Consider the following 16757-nt stretch of genomic DNA (forward strand, 5'->3'; position numbering starts at 1 on the left):
CTGCTTCTGAAAGCTCCCCCACCCCACACCCCACCTCTCATCCCCACCCTGGGCCTCCTGGTCCCCGAGTCCCCTCTATAGTCCCCAGGCCAGGAACGCCTGTCACCCTGGCCTCTCCCAGGCTCTTATCTGTGTGAGGGTGTGAGTGGAGCAGGTCCCCTGCCCGTCAGCATGCTCCATTACCTACATCTCAGGCGACCTCAGGTGTCCAGCTTAGGCTGCCCGGGTCCCTCAGGAGAGCGCAGTCCCTCTGGGAGTGGCTCCCATCCCATCATCAGGCCGAAGTGGGCATTGGGTGGATCCGAGGCCCCCCGTTCCCTCCAGAGGCCACAGCAGGGTCGGGGAAGGGGGAGGCTCCTGCTTGCCAGGAGGCCGAGACCCCCACGGTGCTCTGGGTCACTGCGGAGACTGGTCCCGTGGCTGTGGGGCTGGGGAAGGACCGACTAAAATCACGGGGCTCAGGAAGCAGGCTGTGATGGGGAGCGACTGATTAGCTCATTAGCTCTGCTGTGGACCCTGAGGAGGAGCAGGTGTGGGACCTGGAGTGGGATTCCCGCTGGGATCACACTGCAAGCTGGCGTGGGAGGCGGAGAGAGAGGAGGGACAAGGAATGCGGAGGAGAAGTGCTCAGCTGCATCCTGTCACCTGGGCTCTGTGCTCAGGCTCCTCTCCAGTTAGGTGGGGACAGGAGGTCCTGATACCCAGCCCCCAGGGTTGCTGGGATGAAAGGGACTTCTTCCCCCTCCACTGAGTGCTCAGTAAATGGGGGTTCTGGTTACTCCCCCAAGAGGCTGGATCGCCCCATTCCTGGGTAGCCCCTGCTTTGGGCCAGAATTCCCACCTCCAACGGGCTGGAGGCAGTGGTGGTGCCTGCATGCGACTCCCTCCCCAGGCCTGCACGGCTTTCCCTGGAATCTTCTGTGTCTGCCTCTCACCGAGCGCCTCCCAGGAACAGACCTGACGCTTGAGCCCCTGCAGCCCTCACTGGCTGCTGCCTGACTTCAGGAGCCTCTGAGCGAGCAGCGGGCACACCCGCCTCTGGCCACTGAGGAGGGCCAAGCACAGGACTGTGCCCAGGAGGTTCACGAAGAGGCCTCTTGGTGAGAGTGACTGTGTCTGCCGGAGACTCAGCGGGATTCCTGTCTCCCTGCTACATCTAGGTGAGCACCTGCCGGGGGCCTTTTGTCTAGGAGATGCTGGGGAGATGAGGTCACAGGGTCGCTGCCCTGGCTCTTAGGGTCCCACAAGGCGGTGTGGGGGGGACGGGGGAGAAGCCCAAACATGGACACCACACCCGGAAGTAACAAGTGCTGTGGGAGCCGTGGGGGCTCCAGGAAGTCCTCCCAGAGAAGGAGCGCCCGAGCCGCCGGGCACAGAAGAGGCCTGGCACCTGCAAAGACTAGTGACCACGGGTGAAGGCTGGAGCACAGGGGCCTGCAGGGTGGGCTGGGGCAGCCACTGAGGGGCCTTGAGTGACAGGGTGAGAAAAGCGAAGGAGGGGAAGGGCCCCGGGATGGCTCTGAAGCTCTCGCATGCGGCCCTGGGTCTCCACCCCAGAAATTTAAGTGCGTGTAGAGGATGTCTTTGTGGACTCATGGTATCAGTGGAACCACAGCAAAGTGGTTCTGCCACTTCAGAAGAAACATTGAACAGTTGGGCACACACGGGGCAACAGGAGGAGAGTTTCACAAAGGGCCATTTGGAGGGGTGGGCGCACATGAGACAGTGGTCCTGGCTCGGGGGCTAGTGACAGCAGGGTGCATTACCGCCCCCCAGTCCTGGGGCCTAGAGGGGTGGGGGATGGAGCCGGGAGGGTGCCAGCCCACCTGACCAGGGTCTGCCATCCTGACGCTGTCTGTGGTGTGCCCCAAACCCGGTCGTGGTGCACCCTGAGATAGCCTGCCCCTCAAAACTGGGTCTGGTGGGCCAGCCCACTGAAGGCCCAGCAAGGCCTCTGTGGGGAAACCCGAGTGTGCAAAGCTATAACTATGAGGATGGTCACTTCAGTTAAAAAAAGCTAAAAGCTGGACACAAGCCAACTGTCCCACGGCCGGGCAGGGTGGATGGACTCTGGCCCATCTGCATGAAGGGACACGCAGGCTCGCTCTGGCAGCTCCTCGGAATGTGGCCTGCCCTGTGGGCGTGGGGAGAAGTCACTCTGGTTTAACGGCAAACAAGGCACCCAGGTCGTGGCCGTGCTGTGTAGGAACAGGAGTCCCACCCGCTGCAGACGAGGCTTACGTCCGGGACCGCAGGGACTGTTACTCTGCATGCAGAGCTCTGTGCTGTCTCGTTTCACAATAAGCACATATGCCATTCTTTTAGGAGTGATTTATATAAAGAAGTATCTCCTATCTATAAAAAAGGAGAGCCTAAAATGTGGTGAAGGGGGAATGAACAGAAGCCGCCTAGTCTCCCGGCGGCTAACCACCTGGCTGCCCGAAATGCTCACCATCTACGAGAAACAGGCGGGAGCCAGACGTGCCACCTGCCTATGGCCACAGAGGGCAGGACTGGGGGGCACACACCCAGGGTTGGGGAGAGTGGGGTGGGCGGGGGCTCAGTAGCCCCTGAGGAGGAGCAACACAAGGGCATGGAGAGGGTTGGGCGCTCTGGGCGGGAGCTGGGGAGGGGAGACCTGGGTGCTCTTGCCCGATCCGGGTTGCAGCAGACAGGGAGCCTTGACTTCAGCAAGTGCCGCTCGTCTGGACCACTGAGATGAGGAGGATTCCGAGGCCGACCCAGGAAAGTGGGGAAGAGGCCCGAGGGGATGCTGACTGTGCCCAGGGCGAGCGCCGTGGGCCTGGGGGCACGTGTCCGTGCCTGTGGTCCTGAGCCTCCCGGGGCCGGGGGGCTGTCGAGTGACTCTGTAAGTGCAACTGGCCTTCCAGATGACAGCCTCAGTGCCCCCACCAACTGGGCAGCATGGGGCCCTGGGCAGCCACTGGGGGCCTTCCCTGGCTCCCGACCCGCTAAAGAGAAGAGGCGGAGCCCTGGGGCTCAGCACGGTGGGTGTTCCATGTCACCCTCCAGGTCACGGGAGGCACTGCCCACACGCATGCAGGCAGTGGAGGCCTCTGACGCAGGCTCAGCTAACAGCAACCTGGGCTGGAGGGCCTCTTGCTGTCCTGGGTCTCGGGTGGATGTCCCTCCATCCCTGTAATGAGGGGAGAAGTCACCTGGCATCAACCAGGCACCTGCAGCTGATGGGGGTGGGTGTCTGAGCTGGCAGGTGGGCAGGGAGGCTGCAGGCTGGAGGTCAGAGGGAAGGGGGAAGGGGCAGCCAGGAGCCAAGAGCAGAGGGCGACGAGCCAAGGGAATGGTTGAGTCTTGGGCCGGAGGGTGGTGGACGCGGATTTCAGGCCGCAAGCCTCTCCCCAGCCCAGCCCATCACCTGCACGTACGGATGATGTCCCCGTCGCCGACCTGCGGCCGGGCACTGCTCCTCCGCTCCAGGTCCTGCAGCACTGAGCGCTCGAAGGCCAGGGCGGCCACACGGCTGAAAAACGCCTTCACGTTCTCCCCTGTGGGCACGGGACAGCCATGACCCCGGCCACCTCTGCCCCTGCCCATGGATGCACTGGGGGGTGGGGGAGCCAGCGGTGCGGGAGCCAGGACAGCCCCCTCGCTGTGCAGGGGATGGGCTCCCCACCCTGGCCACCTGCCCTGGCTGCTCCTGAAAATCTCTGAGCCTTGGTTTCCTGGCATCTACTCTTCCAATCAATTGCTACTGAGCACCCGTGGGCCAGGCACCGAGCAGTGTGGGCCTGCTTTCCTGTAACCTTTGAGCACCTCTCCAGTGGGCAGCCATGAGGATTAGAGCCACTGGCCCCCATGTCCTCCGCCAGGAGGACAAGACCACCCATCTGGGCACAGGGCCGGGCCCAGCCCCAGACACACATGCTGCCCTTGTGCAGTTAACAACCTATACCACCGCACAGGGCAGTCCTTCTTGGCCCATAGGGAGCTCTCAGGGAACATGCTGTTACTCCAATAAGAGGGCGGGTTCTCACAGCCTCAGGGACACCGTCAGGAAGGAGAAGAGGGAACTGGACATGGGGGCTGCCACTTTTTGTGTTGGGCTGGAGGTGGTACTTCCACTCGCACTCCTGCTGCCTCACCCAACCCCTGGGCAGGTGTCCACGGTGGCCCCTCGCCCGGGGTAAGGGCTCCCAGGTGTCATTCCCGAGTCCCCACGGCCTTGGGGCCTCCTGTACCCCCGGCAGTTGTTTCATTTCATCCCCTCAACAACCTGTTTTCAAAATCTGTTCCTTGCTTCTCTGCATTTTCTCATTTTTCCTCAGTGAATCATATGGCTTTTATCATTTGAAACACATTTTTCCATTAAAAATAAAACGAGATTGACAGCAACACCCCACTTCCCAGATGAGGATGATGAGGCTCAGAGGCGTTGGGGGCCGGGGTAAGCAGTGCCCGTGGGCGAGGGGGCCGGGGACCCAGTGAGGCTGGGGCAGACTGGGTGGGGTGTGGGGGAGGGCTGGAGGGCCGTGAGGGATGTTTGAGTGCCTTCTATGATGACACCTGGGGAAGGGAGGGACAGCCGGTCACTGGCCCCTCCCACCTGTACCAGGTCAGGGGCAGGAGGATGGTGTGGTTACAGGTGAGGCTGCGTTCCAACCCCAGCCCCACCACTGCCTCCCTGAGACTCTGGTCGTGACCTCACAGGGACGGGATGGATGTGCCCCACAGCGGCCGCGGGGGTCTCACTAGAGAACACATGTGTGCCACTCCTCCCATCCAGGGCAGGGCCCCCACCCCCGATCACCACGGCGGCAGCCCTGCACCCACTCACCGGTCTTGGCCGACACGGACCAGTACTCGGCCTGCATCTCGTTGGCTAGGCGCACGGCCTCTGCCTCCGCCTGCTCGCACGCGGCCCCTGACTGGGAGAAGCGGCCCTGCTGACCCAGCTCCCCGGGCCTTGGCACCTGCCCGCAGGTGAGCCCGGCGGTCCCAGGCGAGTCTGAGCGCCAGCGTCCCTCCCTGATGGGACGAGCCCCGAGCACTGGGAACCGAGTGGCCCTGCTTTCAGACCCCCGCCTGCAAGTTCCCACGTAGGCACATACGAGTCACCCTCTGCTCCACAAGCCCAGGCTGAAGGGGCCACGTTTCCCGAGGCCGCCCCTGGCCCTGACCCGCTCCGCTCACCAGAAGGTCCTTCTTGGTCCCCACAAGGAACAGGAAGCAGGCGCCTGGTTCATTCTCCCTCAGCGCGTCCTCCAGCCACTGCCTGGAACATGGGGGACAGGCAGAGACGGCACCCACCCCCCAGGGGCTGAGGAAGCTGGGATGGGGTGCAGCCCGGGTCCTCCCAGGGCCGAGGGTTGCAAGGAGGGTAGCTTGACCCGAGCTGGCCTCGGGGGCCTCGGATGGGTGGGGACGCAGGGGCACTGTAGGGGGAGCTGAAGGCCCCGTCCCGGCCACGGCTCTACCCTCGCCCAGGGTGAGACCTGCACTGTCACCAACTGGAGTGACCAGCCTGGCCTCCCTCACAGGGCTGGAGATGCGGCTGTGGACACCCCAAACAAAAGCAAGGTGAAGGGGCTCTGGTCTGTCAGCTGAAGAACCTGGCTCTTTTTTTTTTTAATTAAAAAAAGTTTTTGGTTTTTTTTTTGGCCGTGCTGTGCGGCTTTCGGGATCTTAGTTCCCTGACCAGGGATCGAACCTGCACTATGGCAGTGAAAGCATGGAGTCCTAACCATTGGCTACCAGGGAATTCCCAACCCCCGGCTCTTGCCCAGATCTCTGCCTGAGACAGCAAGTGCCCAGTTGTGTCCCCAGAGACAGGGCCCAGGCGAGGTGAATATGCCAGGCCCCTCGCCACAAATTAGTCAGGCTTTCAAGATGACAACAGCAGAGCACTGAAGCCAGCGTGCGCCATTCTGCGCTGGCCACAGGCCCAGCTGGCCCTGCCTTCTGCTGTAGCTGCAGATCTTGAAGGATAAAAAGGTAGCCAACAGTCATCGGCCCGTGGGTGGCGGGTGCTGACCCGCAAGCTTGGTCACCTGTACCCACTGTCAGGGGCCCAGCTCATGGCCCAGGTTTAGGGAGCCCTCCAGGCAGTTTTCTGGGCCCAAGGGTCCCACGGGGGCTGCAGAGCCCCAGACTTGCCTGGTGTGCTCCAGGGTCTGCATGTCAGTGAGGTCAAAGGCCGTGATGATCACTGCATGGGGTGGAGGGGGGAGCCAGGAGCCGGTCAGTGACGGGGGAGGCAAACACGGCGTGACAAGGGGGCTCCCGCGGAACTGATGGGGGTGACGGACGCTGGGAGGGAGACACCCATGGCCGCCCTGGGGACCCAGCCCCCCACTCTGATCCACACCCAGCGGCCCAGCCACAGGGGGCTCCAGGGAGGCAAAGTGAGCCCCTGCGTTCAAATCTCCCCTCTGTCTCTCACGGCTGAGGGAGTGCAGGTGAGGCCTTGACGCTGAGAGCCTCAGCCTTCGTCTGTGACATGGTGAGGACCACAGCTACCTCTAGCTCTCAGGGTAGCTCTGAGGACTAAGTTGGAGCAGCTGTTTTAAAGCTCTTGGCCTAGGGCCTGACGTGGGGCAGACTTTCCCCCACTGGCAGCTATGGTCGTGTGGGCGATTAGCAACAACCAGCTTCAGGGGAACAATTTCTGAGGAGCAGGGTGGGCAGGAAATTGGGAGATGCAGCCCCCGCCCCCCAGCTCCCCTCATCACTGCCCTGTCTGGTCCCCTGTGCCCTGGGTGGCCCCATGTGGAGAGCATTCCTGGCCTGCTCTCTTCTGGCCCCAGGGGTGTGATCAGGGCTGGACGTGGGCCTCCCTCTGCACCTCGGCTGAAGGCTGCAGGAGGCCCACCCATGTGCCCCGCTCTGGCAGAGGGGCTGAGAAGTGAAGGAGGAAGCTGATGGTGGTGGTGACCGTGGCCGGGCTGCTGTCTGCAGGGCTGTGCCAGGCGCCACGCCTTATTCCCAGGGGGTGTCATCCCCCTGAGAAGAGAGGCCACAGCAGATGTGGCAGAGCTGTTATTCCAATCCACAGCTGAGGTGCTCGTGGTTTCCTGTTTTTCTTTTTTCAAACCTTAGTGAAAATGTGACTTTTAACACCAGTACTGAGTGGACCTAACTGTACCTCATCATCTGAGTCCGGTTTGGATGCCTCGGACCGCTTGCTCTTACCTCTCACTGAAACCCTTTCTCTCTTCTTCCTGGTCAGAGGAGGGGGCTTATGCTGCTACTGCCTGCTGACCGGGAGGCCTGCCCAGGGCTGGGGCGCCCTCAACAAGGATGTGGTGGGCGAGGAGCCCCGCTGGCCCCCACCTGAGGGCCCACCTCCACCCCTCCCCTCCAGCCAAGCCCCGCCCCCCGCTCCTGAGTTGACTCTGCTCTTCTTTCCGGGGTCTCTGCACAAGTACACCCCACTCTGAGCACCCTTCTGAGCTGAAACTGGGGCTGAGACTTTCAGGTAGCACCCGCCACCGTGGGTCCCTAAAGCGCGTGGCTGCCGAGGCTGGCCTGGGCCCGGCTGGAAGACGAGGACCGGCCCCGTGTTTCCTCAGTGGCTCTCAGAGGACAGATTTGGTGCCTGCACGGAATACCTGGGCATCTTGCTGTGCGCCCAGCAGGGAATTCACGGGGAGCCCCTGCTGCACATGGTTGAGGCCTCACTGTTGCCGTCACCCGGCTACTCACCCTGGGCACCCCGGTAGTAGGCAGACGCGATGCACTTGAACTTCTCCTGTCCTGCTGTGTCCCAGCTGCGCCGTGACCGAGAGGGAGGGGGAGAGAGAGAGGGAGAGAGAGAGAAAAGGGGAAACAGAGAGGTGGCAGGTTAAGCCATTGATCACAGTGTCCACAGCCAGCAGGCTTGTGGGGCCCTGGGCCAGAGACCCACGTGCCCGCACCAGCTGCATGGGTGCCACAAAGTGGCTGCTGCCAGCCAGCCAGCCCCACCCCCAGCTCCTTATGATTCCTTCCTTGGGCGCCCATGGGGAACCCCCTCTCTGGATGCACTGTGCTCATCGGGGAGGGGCGCGGCCTTAGCATTTCCACTGCCCAGATGAATGGAGCTGTAGCTCAGTCCCTTCCAACTGCGCCATAAAAAAGAGAATGTGCTCCCTGATGTGGCTGCTCTCAAGATGTGAAAGTCCACCTGTAGAGGCGACCCCGGGAATGGGACTGGGGCTCTGCCACTTGCTCATGTGTGACTGGGGTGTGGCTCCACCTTCCCCATGGCAGTGGAGGGGACGCTCAGCTCTCTGGGTGGGGTGCGTTGTCTGACAAGGACATGGTTTGCTTCTCTGATCAGTTAGCTCTGGCTCTCTGGAGGAGCTGAGCCCTGGCTCCATGGAAAAAAAATGCAATTGATTAATGATGTCTGCCATGGGCACAGTAAAGATAGAGGAAGTTACCTGCTGAGATCTGCTTGCCCTGGTTTAGAACAAGGCTGTAGGTCAAAATGCAGGGCTGAGTCTGAAAATCCACCCTTTTTAAAAATCAACACATCAAAATTTAAGTTTTCTCAGTAAACTAACGAGTAGACAAGACATGAACAAGACACCAATAATCTGAAATTTTTCCAAGCGATCCAGCATGATGCAGAACTGTTTGGCTCTTTCATTAATTCATTCACATTTCCACTTCTGAAGAATACTCTGGGTGGGAGCTGGGAGGGTGGCCTGGCAGTGGGGCCAGTTGATTGGCTGGCAATGGCCTCTGTGTAGGACAAGGAGAGGCGGAGCCCGGAGAGCCCCCTGCTTCCTCCTGGGCCCTCTAATTAGACACAGCTGCCCTCCGCAGCTCCCGCTAGGCTGCCCCCAGCAGCTCGTGCTGCTTCACTCTCCTGCCTCCTCATCCCCTCGGTCCTGCAGGCCTGTGTCTTCACAGCCTCTTGGGCTCTGGTCTGACCCTGTACACCCCCTTGGGAGAGGTTTGGTGGTACCATCTGCTCCAGGACTGCACTGGGACTGGTCTCAGAGGAGCGGGCACTGTCTCGACACATTAGGAGCTGAATGAAGTCCACAAGGGGGTGAGCTCCGTGATCACCGTGATCCCAGGTCCAGCCCGGGGCATGGAGGCCCGAGGAGTGAATCCAGGGAGCAGGGGTGAGCACCAGAGAGAGCGCAGGAGGAGGGGACCAGACAGAGGCCCAGCGAATGCCAGCAGGGTCGGCCACGCAGGAGAGGGCCAGGCTGGAGACCAGCAGGTGCCGGAGGAGAGGGGCTCTGGTGGGAAAGCATGAGGCTGGGGGGAGACCCTGGGCTATTCTGAGGTAAACTAGAGGAGAGGGGCCGAAGCCAGGGATGTGTGTGTGTGTGTGTCCCTGAGAGGCCAAGGCATGAGGTCTGGCAGGGAGGAGACAGACACACAGACAGAGGGAGAGAGACGGGGCAGCATCAGGCCCCAGTAAGGTCTGTGGACCGTGTGGCCTCTGCTAGAGCCCAGAACGCAGGGAACGGTTTGGCCCCGTTTTCCAAGTGGGAACAGAGGCTGGAGGGCTGAAGTGACTTGCCGGAGGCCGCGCTGCTGGCCTGGCAAATGGGATCACAGAGGGCCCACGGGGAGCACCAGGGGAGGCTGGGGGCGGGGGCGGGCACATTAGGCTGCAGGGACTGGGGCAGCAGAGAGCCCAGCTTCACAAAACCGCCCGGGGCTTCCTGCCCGCTCGCCGAGGCCTTCCCCGGGGTCTCCCCCGGCGTCTCCGCGAAGCCCTCCACAACCATATGATGGGAAACAAGCGAGGCGCGGTGACTTACATCTGGAGGCTGAAGGGGATCCCGGCGACCTCAAAGCGCTCCATCTCAAAGTCCACCCCGATGGTGGCCTTGTAGTCGCGGTCGAAAACATTCTTGCAGAACCTGTGGGGGCCGAGGAAGCCATCAGAGCCCGCCCTCAGGGAAGACCAGGCGGTGACGGCCATGGAGACAGGCCGCAGAGACAGGCCACGGGCGACGGAGCTGCCAGCGGGAACTCCGTGTGGAGAGAGGCTGCGGCAGCAGGAGACCAACAAGTGGGTCAAGGCAGTGAAAAGTACCGCGTCTGCCGGCAGGGAGGGCAGGGAGGGGAGCCTGTGGCCCCGGGGATGGTGTGACCAATGCCAGGCTCCTAGGACGCCGCACTCCCCGCGGACCCACCATCTCCCAGATTTCTTGCACCCCCTCCCAGCAGCCACATGGTCTCCACTGCGACATGTAATGGAGCCTCCCGGGCCGGTGGCGCACCTGTGGATGAGGCTGGTCTTGCCCACGTAGAGGTCGCCGACCACAACCACCTTGGAGAGTTTGAGCCTGTGAGGAGTACGGCGCGGTGCTCTCAGGCGCGATCACGGGAGCATCTTCGCGCACACGGGCCCCTCCTTCCCTGCATTCCCCACTCGTGATGCGGACAGGTCACCTGTGACACACTCTGGGAGGTCCGTCCCCCTCACTGGCCCTCAGAGGGGAGGGCAGGAGGACCTGCATTTGTTCTGGGGACTCTGTACCCCTGATCCCAACTGGGTCCCTGTCCCTTCATGAGAATCACAAATGGGCACCATGGGAGGCTGAGTCTTGGGCTGAGGGAGCAGCGGGAAGAGCCCCAGGTGGGGCTGTGTCCAAGTTGGGTCATCTGCTCCAGAACTAGCTGCTGCCTGGGAGCAGAGTAGACACGGCCCCTCCCTCGAAGACGTGGCCAGGTGAGCTGCACCAAGTCACCAGGTGACACAGAGGTGCCCTGTTGCTGTCTGCAGGTGAAGGAGACTGGTGGTTTGGGCGTGACCCACAGTCCCAGGAATGCTGCTGTGCGAGTGCAGGACACACACAGAGGGAGGGGTAGCTGCTCTAGGTGAGCAGGGTCCCCCCTCCCCAGGGAGCCTGAGAACCTTAGAGCCATGGCCCAGGCGTGCAGACCTGAGTCCACAACATGCCCCCAGCCTGCCTGGCCCTGGAACGCCCTCCAGGGTGACGGTGGTGTCCTGGCAGGCACACAGCCCCAGGCCCTGTACCCCTGCCTGCGCCCCTTACCTCGGCGCTGCATCTGCACTGCTAGTTCTGTGTGTGTGCGTGTGTGTGTGTGCGCGTGCGCGTCTACACTGCTAGTTCTATATGTGTGTGTGCGTGTGCGCTGCATCTGCACTGCTAGTTCTATGTGTGTGTGTGTGCGTGCGCGTCTGCACTGCTAGTTCTGTGTGTGTGTGCGTGTGTGTGCATGTGCGTGCGCGTCTACACTGCTAGTTCTATGTGTGTGTGTGTGTGTGCGCGCGCGTCTGCACTGCTAGTTCTATATGTGTGTGCGTGTGTGTGTGCGCGCGCATCTGCTAGTTCTGTGTGTGTGCGTGTGTGCGCGCGCGCGTGTGTGTGCGTATGTGCGTGTGTGTGTGCGCGCGTGCGCGTCTGGTGTTTTGTTTTGTTTTTGGCTGCACCATGAGGCTTGCGGGATCTTAGTTCCCTGACCAGGGATCGAACCCAGGCCCCGGCAGTGAAAGCACCGAGTCCTAACCACTGGACTGCCAGGGAATTCCCTGCGCTGCTAGTTCTGGAGCAGGTGGCCCTGACTCTGCTTCTCAGGAGGAGTAAAGGTGCTGCTGCAGGGCCACTGGGTTCCCCTGTGCCCCAGTTTCCTGGCCTTCCAGCACTGAGTGTGGGGAAGGGTTGGGAGCTCCTTGGTGGGAAGCCCCTGGTGTGGAACCAGCACTCCCCCAGCAGCCGCCGCCATGCTCAGCCCATGACCATGGCCACCTCGGCCGTCCTGGCCTCACTGTCCCCATGTGACTTGTGAGCTCAGCCTTCTCCCTGAACAGACCATGAGCCCCTCAGGATGCATGGCGGAAGCAGGACCCCGCACCTGTTTGTTAAGAAGATGTGACCATGACAGGACACCTGTGCCCCAGTGCCAGGCGCCCTGAGGCAGTGACGGGGCGCACACGTGCCTCTCCTTCCTGCGTGTGGCCTGGCGAGGAACCCAGCATGGAGTTCAGGAGCATGGTGCAGGGGGCACCCGCTCCGTCTGGGCGAGGGGGCAGGTGTGGTGGGGACTCAGAGGAGACTGCAGGGACCCAACACTAAGTCTGAGGCCTGAAGGGCAGGAAATGCTTCTGGAGGGAACAGCCGTGCTCAGACCTCGCTGCTGGCCTCACCGAGGGGGGAGCTGTTCCTACAGCAGATGCGGCAGGTAAAGCCAGATAAACGGCAGATGCTCCTCAGACCTGTATGGGGTGGCGGTGCCCGCATCCACACACTCACATGTGCGCTCGACCCTCCCCACCCCCCCCTGGCCAAGCCGGCACTCACCCGACGGTCCCCGTATTCCTGTGTTGGCAGGCGGCGCTGACCTGCCCGTGAAAGTGCTCCCGGAGCTGCAGGCAGGCGGCGGGCGTGTACCACTGGAAACAAGACAGACAGACAGGTGGGCACATCACCCTGCAAAGCTCGCCAAGCGGGCAGCAGGCTCCTTCCTGAGCCTCGGTCACATCCATCCTCTACCTTGTCAGTGACTCCCAAGGCTCCAGGGTCTTGTGAGCCCCGAGGAGGAGCAGTGGGACAAGGACACACCAGGGAGCCCAGGCGGGGATCCAGAGAGCTGTGTCCCGCTGGGGGCAGCTGTGCCCTTGCTGTGGGCGTATCAACCCTCTGTCCCCTCTGGGCCTCTTCCAATGAGAGGAGGGGTGGGCTGTAAGGGCCCTTTTAGTGCCAAGATCCTCCTACCCCTTCTATGGATCTCTGATGCCATTTTTGTTTTAAAAATATGCATATCTGTGCATGGAAAATGTCCTGGAAGGCACTTTCATCTTCCATATTGTTCAGAAGGCAGAACTAGGTAGTGGTCTAAGAGCAGGGCCCCTGTGTCCACCCTCAGCTGCTGTGTGACCCTGGGTAGTTGCCTCACGTCTCCGAACTTCAATTTCTGCATCTGGAAAATCTCCGGGACTTGGGGGCATAAAACGAGGTTACATTTGTGAAGCCACCAGCGCAGAGCTGGTCTGGCACATACATACTAAGTGATCAGCAAAGACGCCATGACACATCGAATGCAGGTTTGTTCTATAATTAGAAAAAATGATGTTAAACAAATGAAAGGTGACCATTACGTTTTACAGTCAGATTGGCCAAGGCTAAGTGTGGGGCATGGCCAGGATGTGGGAGGAGGCCGAGCTGGAGACGGCTGCTGTGCTCTGCTGTGGTCCCTGGGCCACCCCTCTGTCCTTCAGGGCCCCTGCGGCTCTGCCCTGGTCCACCTGCCCTCTCGGCTCTGTGAGACCAAGGCAACAGGGACGGTGAAGGAGCTCGGCCAGGGGTGAGGGCGGGACCTCACAGCGCCCATGTCGTCATCTGTAAGGTGGGGACACCCCTCACGGCACCTCTTGGTCTGCTCACTGGAGGAGCAAGTGGGCAGTGCAGACGAGCGCTCAGCCCAGGGCCCCCGGCCATGCGAAGGTGTATGGCCACCTCTCGGGAAAGCTGGCTGCTTTTCCGTCCACTTCCGTGTCAGTGTCAAGCTGGGGGCGGGCCAAGACACGGCGGTCAGTAGAGGGGTCCCAGGACTGGGGACAGATTGGAGAAGTGTGCTAGGGAAGGCTGGCAGGAAGTGCACAGAGGAAAACCGAGGCACATGGGGTGAAGGAAGGACTGGCCCCATCTGACCACGAATTGCTTGGGTCTGAAGTGCTGTGGCCCTGGAGTGTGGGATGAACTTGGCCACAGGCAATTGGCGGAGAATCTTACCTTCTGTGGAAGCAGGGATGCCCTAGCCTGCCTCCCAAGGTGGGGAAACGTCAGAGCTCTGGAGTCGGCCACGGTTGGGTCAAGTCTGGGCTCCCCCACGCCCAGCTGTGTGACCTCAGGCAGTCCTCCCTACCTCTCTGAGCCTCATCCCACTTTGTAATTGGGGTCCTTCATCCCATGAGACCTGGACTGTTTTGTGCCGATCACGCTTCCCTTCCTTTGGCTTTTTAACCCCAGTCCCCGTCATCCCCAGTCACCACTGTCAAGTTCAGTAGAGAAGCAGCTGCCTGGGCCTCTGATGAGATGGAAAGTCCTGGGGGCACTGTCCACGGGTCTAAGGCACCGAGGCTTTATCTGTGCATGTTGGAGACAGAACTCGGGGTTGGGGGGAAGGCAGGAGAGGGGGAGGAGGAATGACTGCGGACCCCAAATACCCAGAGCCTACCCTCCTTCCCCCACCGGCCTGGGCACAGATTCCAAGACTCAAAAGAGAGGATTTCTCCCCCCACACACAGCACCAACCATTGATGGCAGGATCTTAAGCATCCTTCCAGATACCCTGCACATAGAAGCAAACACATGCATTTCTGCTCCTTTTCTCACACATGGTGCTCAACAACTTACTTTGGCTCTCATTGTGCATCAGCCCCTGAGAGGCGCTCATGCCTCCCCGAGTCTGTGTCAAGAAGCAGCATTTCGCTGTCTGCGTGGCCCCCTCTCGAGGACATTATGTTGTGTCTGACCTTCTACTTTACAAATTGCTGCAGTGCCTGGCCCTGAGCATCTGCAGTGCTGGGAGACATTATCCCGCTGCTCCCTTGGGAGGCTGTGCAGATTTGCATCCCCTGCTGTGATTAATAATGGATTTTAATATAGATGGAAGAGAGCTGTGAGTTTCCAGCAAGGACAGAAGGCAGAATGGTAAGGGGTGAGAACTTCGGATTTGGTGTCAGGAAACTGGAGTGCTGTTTGATAATGTCATAATTAAAATGAGAAAAACAGTGACCACACTTGGGCAAGGGAGCTCCCTTTTACCATGAGCCAGACACCCAATATGAGAGGAATTATCCTTCTGTACCAGTGGCTCTGAGAGGTTGAGTAACTTGCCCGCGGTCACACAGCTTAATGACATGCAGGACTCACACCCAGGACAGTCTGACTGCAAAGTCTGTGCCCTTAACATCCATGCCACACTGCCTCCTGGTGTCACCTTTCACTTGCTGGCTCACCTTGGGCAAGTCAACGCCAAGCTTCTCAAGAAGTCTGCTGAGTCCCTGGGGTCTGTCAGTGAGGCACTGACCTCCCCGATTCACCTGCTTTGTTTCCAGTGGTGAGTGAGGTGGGGAAAGCTGGGTGAGGACATGGTGTCCGGAGAGCAGTGCACATATCAAGGGCTGGCCTAACGCCTCCCTACCTTAGGGAAGCTGGTGATGACGCGGTCCCGGCTCACCGTGGGCCCCAAAGGCATCACAGAGGACCTCATTCTTCCTGGGAGTCCTGTGGCCCCAAAAGGGGGAAGAGAGTTAGGGAACTGTGCAAATCCCTGGGGACTCCCCCAAAGTTGATACCTAACGTTGCAGTAGCTTTGAAAACAGGTCCAAGCCTCCTTCTCTGTCAGGAATGTCAGGATGCCAGGGGTCATCTCTCCAATCTGCAGGCAGTGTGTGTTGGGGCACGGGGGCGGGTACCAGGCCTGCCACCAGGCCTTGGAGTCGAGGAGACCTGAGTCTCCTGACCGATGTCCACCAGGAGTGGCGCCTCCCTGAGCTCAGCTCTGCGCTGAGTGAAGGAGCACAGTCGCCAGGCTGTGCACACAGCCCGGGCAGAGGAAGTAGAGTGGGGAGGGGTCCCCCGCTCCTGCCCCTTAAGGGATGAAGGCTCTGGGTATGCAGGGCCCTCAGGGTTCAGCCCACAGGCCTTTCCCAGAACCACCACAGCCGGCACCGGGCCCCTCAGCCTATTCCACAGCCCCGGCTCCTTCTCCCTCCCGCCCCCTCCGCACTGGGTGGCCTTGACCGAGAGAGAGGCCTGTGGTCCTCCGCATCGGACCATCTCTCCCCAGACCAGCACTGGGGGCCCGGGGTGTGCGGTCAGGAAACGAGGAGGCCCGGGGCCCAGGCCGCTTTCAGGTTATGCAGTGGGAGGTGGGCGGGGGATCACGCGGGCGGGAGAGGGTGCGTCCGAAGGGGCGGCTGACTCACCTGCGGCGGCTGCAGAGGCTCCTGACGCTGCCTAGTCCGGAGGGTCCAGTGGCCGCGATCACCATGGCAACGAGCACCACACGGGACAGGCGGGCGTCTGACGAATCCGGGACGTCGGGGATGGGGCTCACAGCCAAAAGTGTTCCGTCAGCGTCTCGCGCCGCGATCACCATAGCAACCAGAGCCTCGCGGGAGACTCCGGGACGCGGCCCGAGCGCCGGTGATCACCATGGCAACAAGGGCGGGGCCTGGTGGGCGGGCCAGGTCGGCCATGGGTGGGGCCTGGGCTCCAGGGGCGGGCCTGGGCGGGGCTGACCGTGGAGAGACTTGCGCACCTGGCCTCCCTGATGTCACCATGGCTGGGGAGGGTTGGTGGTTCAGACGTGGAGGGAATCATGTGCAGTGTTTAAGTACTTATTTTCATAATATAGCAAATGTGATCTTTTTCTTGTTATGTAAATATTTCGTGTTTTTCTTGTTATCTGGTAGGGAGGGATCTCCAAGATCCCTTGACTTCTTTCCATCACATCCAGTGTCTGATCTATCAGTAAATCCTGTAGGTTCTACCCTGAAAATTTGTCCAGTGTCTTCTCTCTCCCTCGTACTTCCTCTGATCTCACCATGGTCCCAACCATCATCATCTTCTCTCCCCTTAACTGGTCTCCCTGCTTCCACCCTTGCTTCTATCCTATTCCCAGTTCAGCAGCCCCCAGGGATCCCTTGTTAAAACACAGATCAGATCATGTCTGTCCTCAGCTCCAAACCCTCCAATGCCTCCTCATCGCTCTTAGATGAATAAAATCTTTACAATAGCCCAAGAGGCCCCATGTGATTTGCCCCATTTATTCTCTTAGCTCATCTCCTACTGCTT

At 60.7% G+C, this 16757-nt stretch overlaps 1 protein-coding gene across 2 annotated transcripts; it reads right to left on the minus strand.

The window, feature by feature from the left end:
- Positions 1-2316: 2316 nt before the first annotated feature.
- RAB36 (RAB36, member RAS oncogene family) lies at positions 2317-16746 on the minus strand. Of its 2 annotated transcripts, none has more exons than XM_060310701.1 (11): positions 15887-16746; positions 15100-15182; positions 12255-12346; positions 10209-10274; positions 9744-9845; positions 7681-7745; positions 6129-6184; positions 5170-5247; positions 4814-4904; positions 3405-3524; positions 2317-3157 (listed from the first exon to the last, which is right to left on the minus strand). In XM_060310701.1, exons 2-11 carry the CDS (start codon positions 15166-15168, stop codon positions 3093-3095), a joined length of 804 nt encoding a protein of 267 aa, XP_060166684.1. In that variant the 5' UTR covers positions 15169-15182; positions 15887-16746; the 3' UTR covers positions 2317-3092. The 2 variants fall into 2 exon arrangements, with proteins under 2 accessions (XP_060166684.1, XP_060166683.1); XM_060310700.1 differs by having other exon boundaries at positions 3395-3524.
- Between the last annotated feature and the right edge of the window lie 11 nt (positions 16747-16757).

Source organism: Globicephala melas, chromosome 13 (assembly GCF_963455315.2).
Source record: "Globicephala melas chromosome 13, mGloMel1.2, whole genome shotgun sequence".
NCBI classification, from domain to species: Eukaryota; Metazoa; Chordata; class Mammalia; order Artiodactyla; family Delphinidae; genus Globicephala; species Globicephala melas.

Bases quoted from the DNA above. Each gene is read 5' to 3' on its own strand.
- RAB36 (XM_060310700.1), bottom strand. From the start codon at position 15,168: ATGAGGTCCTCTGTGATGCCTTTGGGGCCCACGGTGAGCCGGGACCGC. The intron at 7,746-9,743 runs GTAAGTCACCGC...GTCACGGCGCAG, and splicing joins ATCCCCTTCAGCCTCCAGAT to CTGGGACACAGCAGGACAGG. The intron at 4,905-5,169 runs GTGAGCGGAGCG...CGCTTCTCCCAG, and splicing joins GGACCAAGAAGGACCTTCTG to TCAGGGGCCGCGTGCGAGCA.